Raw genomic sequence first — 8,056 nt, forward strand, 5'->3', positions numbered from 1 at the left:
GCTCTTGGGGTAATTTTGGTCGGCCAGCCACTCCTGGGAAGGTTCACCACTGTTCCATGTTTTTGCCATTTGTGGATAATGGCTCTCACTGTGGTTCGCTGGAGTCCCAAAGCTTTAGAAATGGCTTTATAATCTTTACCATACTGATAGATCTCAATTACTTCTGTTCTCATTTGTTCCTGAATTTCTTTGGATCTTGGCATGATGTCTAGCTTTTGAGGTGCTTTTGGTCTACTTCTCTGTGTCAGGCAGCTCCTATTTAAGTGATTTCTTGATTGAAACAGGTGTGGCAGTAATCAGGCCTGGGGGTGGCTACGGAAAGTGAACTCAGGTGTGATACACCACAGTTAGGTTATTTTTTAACAAGGGGGCAATTACTTTTTCACACAGGGCCATGTAGGTTTGGATTTTTTTTTCTCCCTAAATAATAAACACCATCATTTAAAAACTGCATTTTGTGTTTACTTGTGTTATATTTGACTAATGGTTAAATGTGTTTGATGATCAGAAACATTTTGTGTGACAAACATGCAAAAGAATAAGAAATCAGGAAGGGGGCAAATAGTTTTTCACACCACTGTAAAAGGAAAGAAGCTGCATTAGGCGTTTATCGATCTGAAGTAGTGTCTGACCAGATGGAGAGAATGGAAAAGGTTGTGTAGATGAAAGGTTAATGTCTGTAGTGATGTTGATGTTGTTAGGATATTCATCAGGTTAAATATATTTAGTTACTGTTTTGGGAATTTTTCCACATTTTCCTTAAAAATTTTACTTCTTGTTTCCATTCTTTTGCTTGAAAGCAGTCTTGATTGAGTTAAGCTGTGTTTTCACATTGCATTTCATATCGATGGATGCTATATTGCTGCATGTATCAGCTGATAACACATCAGACAATGCCTATTTAAGACAATGAGTTTGCAGTATAGACTATGAGAAAGACTCTTCAGAAAGTCTTGAAATGAAATGCTTTTTTAAGAATTGCGAGTTCTGACTAAACATTCAAGACTATGATTTCAGGTTTGTCCATTTTAATGAAACTTCCTACAATAATGTGACTCTTATTTGTCCCTAGATTGTGGCCTTTGTTTACAGTTTTCAAATCTCTACCCCCCCTGAGAAACAAATAACTAGCAGCTTACTTTTTTATATTGAAAAATGCTCTTATGGGTCTAAGATGCATGGAAAATAACAAATAGATGGGAAAGAATAATGGTAGTTTAGAGCAGGAGTGTCAAACTGAGACCCTGCAGGGCCACAGTGGCTGCCAGTTTTTGTTCCAACTATTTTCTTAATTAGTAACAAACTATTAATGCTAATGGAACACACTTCTTTAGCTTTTTTTTAATTGATCTGCTTTTTAAGATTCAGAACACTTAATGATTTTTTCCTTAGCCAGCAGCCAAACAATAATGAGATGAAAGGCTAGCCAACAGACAACCAGATGATTTGATCCTGTTTGCACCTATCTATCCATCATACAATATTTAAATAAAATATTTGAAAAGATAAAAGTCAGTTAGTCAGTCATTTTCCAACCCGCTATATCCTATCACAGGGTCACGGGGGTCTGCTGGAGCCAATCCCAGCCAACACAGGGCGCAAGGCAGGGTGCCAGCCCACCACAGGACACACACACACCCACACACCAAGCACACACTAGGGACAATTTAGGATCGCCAATGCACCTAACCTGCATGTCTTTGGACTGTGGGAGGAGACCGGAGCACCCAGAGGAAACCCACACAAACATGGGGAGAACATGCAAACTCCACGCAGGGGGGACCCGCAAAGCAAACGCAGGTCTCCTTACTGAGAGGCAGCAGCGCTACCACTGCGCCACCCAAGATAAAATTGAAGATCCAATACATAAACTACTAATGGTTCTTAATCTTAAAAAAACAAGTACATTAAAATTAAAGCAAAGACGTTTGTTCAGTTAATAACAGTAATTGGTTATTAATGAAGAAAATGGCTGGAATGAAAAACTGCAGTCACTGTGGCCCTCCAGGATATGAGTTTGACACCCTTGGTTTAGAAGTAAGAATTGAGCTTCACCTGTGATCTGCTCAAAATACTTGATATCTGTGACTGTAATGGATACAGGGACTTTAATAATAAACTTTATTTATATAGCATCTTTACACTTGAGGAGAGCTTTGAATTGGCATCTTTGAAGATTTCAGGCACACAAGGGGTGATTTTCTGAAATTGCCTGTTTATTAATTTATTTTGTGTCCATTTTAATGAAGAGGCACAAAACAAACAAAGGGCATAAACAACATCTACTTAATATCCTGCTGATATTTGCTTGACAAAGTTGTAGTGAACAAATTCATAATCCCTGACGTTACAGTGGAGATTTCCTCTGGGCACTCAGCATTTTGCACCTTTGGATGAAAGTGGTGACTACAGAGGAGGAAGCATTATGGTGACAGACGTAGCACATGGCCTAATGATATACAGTAATAAGCGAAATAGTTCAGAGAAGAAATGGCACAAGCATTATTTGACATGTCTGAGGGTTGTTGGATGTGAAAATAGTATGAATTTAATGATGTTGTTTCAAAGACAGTAGGGAAAGCTTGCTATAGAAATGACATGTTGAAAAAGGAGGCCCAGACTCAGCACCAGCAACAAAGGTGATATGTGTATGCAAGTATTTGCGGGAGCTGTACCCCATTCTGACACTAAAAAGAAAGCTTATGTATGCTATGTGAGGAGTTGTATGAGCCAATGAAGGCAAACTATAAAGCAAATCAATAAAGAATGTGGATGACTGTGACTTTTCCCTGAGGAGGAAGATGACAAGTGCTAAGTTGAGAGAAAGCTGGTGGTTAAGAATAATAAGCTTTGATCACTTGGAGATGAAGGCTAAGAATGTCTGGTTGAAGGCGTGAAATGTGACAAGACTGGAGAGGGTGAGGCCGAGAGAGAGGCTTAAGGAGACTAAGATCATTAGGCATCACCAGTAAGGATGCTCAAGACTGAGGAGAAAGGGGATCTGGAAGCAGCCAGCCAACCTGAGTAAAATTAATTTCATTACAATATAGACTTTTTTGCTAATCAATGGCAAAAATCACATTTTTAACACTTCAAGATTTCACATTGTAAAGCTATAAAAACTGAAAATTTTGCAAACCAAGACTGAATGCATATTAATAGCCACAAGGAGAAGCTATAACCAGTCTAGCTGACTTGACAAATACAGACAGCCCACCTGCTTATGGCCAGACTGAGTTCTTCCAGTCTCTTTAGGTCACTAGCATTATCCATCCGTGAAAGAGTATCAATACGCTTCATGATGGTTTCCAGCATGTCACATATTCTCCTCAGCACACCACGAGACTCCGCTGAGCCTAGGACTAGAATATCAGTGGAAAAGTGTGTCAGTTCTTGAACCATCACATGGATTTTTTGTTCACAGATGTATTATCTTATTTACATAATGAAGTCAGAATCACCCTAGAAGTTCAGTCACATTGAAGGACATACAAAATGGACATGACTGTTAACAATGGATGGTTTGCAGGACTTTGAGAGATTTTCTTTCCTGTCTGAATTCAGTTTAGCCAGGCCAAATCCAGACCCTCAGATAGGGGCGTAGCTTGGAATTAATTTCAGGGAGGAATGATGAAGCACATGAATCTTAAATCTGTCTATGATGAATCAGTTGGAACACTCATAAAATATTTTTCCGGTGGGTGTGAAACCTGGAATACACCCCCCTAATGACTATGCCTATACCCTCAGATCATGAGTAAAGGCCAACAACACCTTCTGTGGTCGTGAACATGAAGCCATGACAACAGCTGTCATACAGCAGACAAATGTCAGGCACATTCTACTTATTCAAAGAACTCCTTCAAATAAGAAATATGGCTGTAGCCAGTTACCTTCATTTCGGATAGTAAAAGGATATTCTGCCATCTTCTTTGTTAAAAGCTGGCCACCAAGGGATGTTATGAAGAGAAACAAACTGAAGACTCCAATGCCAAACATAAAAATCCTGAAAGGGAGCAAAGAGTTAGCATCTACAGTTAAGCGTATCTATCATGACAATTAGTGCAAGTAACTGATAGTTGGTGCTCTACAGCTGTTACAACCAAGTAAAAAGGTGGAATCCAACACACTCCTGAAATTGCCACAAACAGGACACGCTACACAATGCTCTCTGCCACTGCGCTCAGAGCCCATTCCAGAATGACCCTTCAAAGAACCCCCACTTCAGACCCCTCACTCTGAGATCAGTGCACACTTTAACTCATCCCAGCCTTCACATTGGTGTCACTTCAATAACTTGACTCCGTTTTGTTTGCCACGTACCTCGATCTCAGTGTTTAATTTAGTACACTCACAGCCTAGGCTATAGGTCACCTTCATTGCCATTCACTACAAAGTCAGTGTCTTCTCAATGCTCCTGTATCTCAGAGACCTGATTTGTCTCGTCAGCTCAATGTTCATTCTAGTACTGTTCCTACTTAGGCTAAATGTGCCCTTCATTGCCTTGATTCCAACTTCACTGCCAAGTAGAAAGCTCACAGTGGCACCAGATGTACCCCATATGGGCCAAAATGTTGGTCCAATTTGGGTTAGTACACTGATACTTATTTCCAGGTACAAGAATGCTGGGAGTGAGCAAAACCCTGGACAGCTTGGATGTCCCCAAGGACTGGGCTCAGGCTGGGAGCCTCTGGTCTAGATAACATGCACCAAACCTTAAAGCAGATATTTAAAATAATAAAAAAATGTATTCATTTGGCTGATGCTGCTTTCATCCAAGGCAGCTTACACCATATGAGATAACATTGGTTCCATTTTTCCAATCGGAATGCAGGCAGGTAAAGGGACTTATTCAGGGTCATACAGTATTGGTTGTGGGATTTGAACCCCCCCCCCCCCCCCCCCCCAAATCAGGGTTTCAAGTCCCAAGCTTTAACCACTAAGCCACACTGCCAGCTTTAAATAATGAATATATAAAAAACATTATTTTACATTTAACTATCATCAAGCTCAAAATGTTATTTAAATTGCACTAAATTTTATACCCAAAAAAGAAGCACTCAAGTTAAAGTTCCATATCGTTCAAACTCATATCCTGCACAGGAAAGAATTTTTAAGTGTCTTTTAATAATTTCTTGGTTTCAGTATGGCATAGTGATTAATGGACTTCATACCCTGAGGTTATGGGTTCAAATCTTGCTACTGACACTGTGGAACAATGAGTCAGTCACTTCTCCTATCTGTGTTCTAATTGGAAAAATAAATCAAACGTAACCAATTGTTAAATGATGGATACACATTAATTTTTTTCAATTGGAAAAAAACAAAAGAAATGTAACCAATACTACCTCTGTGACATGTAAGATGCCTTGGATAAAGCTTTCAGCCAAATAAGTAAATGAAAGTTAATAAAATGTCCATTGCTTTAAATGACTGCTTCAACTTAGGAACATGTTAACTAGACAAAGGATTCACAACCTAGTTCTTGGGAACCCCCAAACTATCCAAGGTTTTGCTTGCACCCAGCACACCTGTATCACGCAGGCAATCAGTAATAGTGTACTAACCCATACGGGCACCATATGATCCTGTCCATATAGCATGTATTTGGTATCCCATACAGGCTTGCTACCTTGGTTTTTTGATTACCCTACATCTTGGGGTTAGTGTCCAGTTTATTATCTCAATTTTTCTCCCAGTTCAGTGTGCCCCACCAGTACCCTATGAGTGTCTTCTCAACTGCTCAGTTCTCTGAGGACAGTGCAGCTTTCAATGACTCCTCATCCAAAGCCCACCCTCATCCCACCTGTAAATAAGGTGTGCACTTAAGCACACTCCAGCCTCACACCGAGTATCCAATTCCCTGTCCCGTCCTGATAGTGGCCACTTTAACGACCCCCTCACTTTAACCCTGCTGTCTAGTCCCAACCCACTGCCCATCACAGCCCCCTCTCCTCTACCCCACCACAACTCCCCACACACCTGCGTTCGCGCACCCCTAGCACAGCGTATTGTTAGGAAGACTTGCCACTCGTGCTCCAGACATGCTGGATATGCATAATTCGTCTGCCCTACATTCATAAAATCGGATATGGCTTCCTCTGCGGTCCGCCACGGAATCGATTACGGGAAAGTATGTCAATGGATCTTCTTGCCTTCTTTAATTACCGAGACTGTCGTCTTCGAATGAACCATTCTCGACCCTTGCTTTTGTAACACTTCTGCTCACGAAGAGAAACCCGAATGCATCCGACTTACCTGAAGGGCTTGAAGGAAACGAGGCAGCGCCTCACCATGATGTTACCGTCCGTCTTCACTTCGTCAGCAGCATCTTCTGCTCGCCTACTTGGACCGCGGAGTCCCGGCGTGGCGCACAGGCAGTTGCTGGCATAACCTCCTCCCTCCCCACCCTTCTGCTCAGCTCTCCTCTCCTCTCTGTTCGCTGAGCCTCAGTTCTTCGGATCGACGTGAGACGCTGTCAAAGCGAGCCGAGTATTTTCCTGAATCGAGAGAGGGCGCTGCAACCGTACCCACGGTGCAATTATCGTCCACACAGCCTCCGGTCCTCAGAAGGAGACTCGTGTAATGGTGACGGTGTCATCGACGGAACTCACTTTATACAATACTGATGAACCAGAGACATCTTCTGAATTGGTACCGTAGGAAGGTTCAAATCTCGCACCTAGAGATTTGTCTCATCCGGGATTTGTCTTTATAATATGGCTTTAATATCGGTCCATTTTTTTTTAGCAAAGCTCGAAGAACCCTAACATGCTTTTGATACGCCTGCATCGCTTGCGTCGGGGCCGCGCATCCCTGAACGCGTCCTTTTTAGTCGATGTCATAGCAGCGGCAGCAGTCGCTCACGGGAGAAGAAGCCGCGCCGGGGCGACCGTGAGCGTTTCTTACAGTCTCTGCGGATTCGTTGGTGCCCAGGGGGGCGCCGTTTTTACGAGGTGTGGCAGGCAGGATGGCATCATGTCAAGGTGTAAAGAAGTCTTGCATGGTTATACACTCGCGGAACCTCGCGAAACGGAACTCCTGCTTAACGGACGGCGACTTTCCGGGCGCCGCTTTGCTGGGGTGCTGCTTAAGAGATGGCGCCTTTTTAGGACGCCCTGATTGGACAGTGTTATTAAAACCCACTGTTGGTGTGATGCCCGCTTCCGGGATGGGGTATTATTAATCAGTGAAGGTGTCGTCGGCGTCGGTGAAGAGTCCTGCTCGTGCAACTCATAGATGCTGCCTTTTCAGGGTGCCCTGATGGAAAGGGAGGCTAATGGTATGGATTTTTTCCCCACAAAATACTGGGCACACGTTTTACACGGGGTGTCTTGGGTTGGGTGTGGATGGATGGGACCCCACTGGCAGAACCGGGTTAAGAAGGGTGGGGCCCTTTTGGGGTCCCACCTACACAAAATACTATTGTATGAGTGCTATACACATTACCTTAAAGGTCGCACAGAGTAAAGTAAATGACTACTACAGAGTCTTACCTTTAAAATGAATGGTATATCTTTACAACAGAAAAAATATGGGTGTAATCTCTGAAAGTATGCTGTATCAAACTTTATATCTTAAATTTTACCATTGTTGCTGAGATGACAAGTACCAAAGTAACCACCTCAAGCTAAAGTTTGAAAAGTCGGCTATAGAACCCTATATAGCAATGCCTATAGATGCAGCAATGGTAAATACTGCTTAGACCATTCTGTACTTTAACGAAGAAAAATGTTTGCTTTCCAAAATTGTAATGTTCTGAATTTTTTGCAGCAAAGTTCTTGACCCGATCACTAATTCCAGTTTCCAAATGAGATCACACACAGTGTAAGGGAACAACACTTTTAAAATTAACTTTGTTACATTACTACAAAATAAAGTAAACAGATATGTTATGTAATTATTTATCATAGAATGTAATGCATTACAAACAGAATTTTGCAATTCTTTTCCTGTTCATAATAATAATTCTTTAAAATCTGGTGCCTCCTGACTCACCAGTACAAGAAAACCCCACATATTATATACTGTTGGACTTGTCTTGATTTCTAGTTAT

The 8,056-nt window shown here is 41.9% G+C and overlaps 1 protein-coding gene across 1 annotated transcript in view; it reads right to left on the minus strand.

The window, feature by feature from the left end:
• LOC114664438 (alpha-1,6-mannosylglycoprotein 6-beta-N-acetylglucosaminyltransferase B) overlaps nucleotides 1–6,794 on the minus strand; it is a 61,278-nt gene extending 54,484 nt beyond the window's left edge. The window contains 3 exon segments of the mRNA XM_051936239.1: nucleotides 3,218–3,362; nucleotides 3,894–4,006; nucleotides 6,259–6,794. Of these exon segments, the coding sequence (XP_051792199.1) occupies nucleotides 3,218–3,362; nucleotides 3,894–4,006; nucleotides 6,259–6,296 (296 nt within the window). The 5' untranslated portion in view covers nucleotides 6,297–6,794.
• Between the last annotated feature and the right edge of the window lie 1,262 nt (nucleotides 6,795–8,056).

This window comes from Erpetoichthys calabaricus, chromosome 14, assembly GCF_900747795.2.
Source record: "Erpetoichthys calabaricus chromosome 14, fErpCal1.3, whole genome shotgun sequence".
NCBI lineage: Eukaryota > Metazoa > Chordata > Cladistia > Polypteriformes > Polypteridae > Erpetoichthys > Erpetoichthys calabaricus.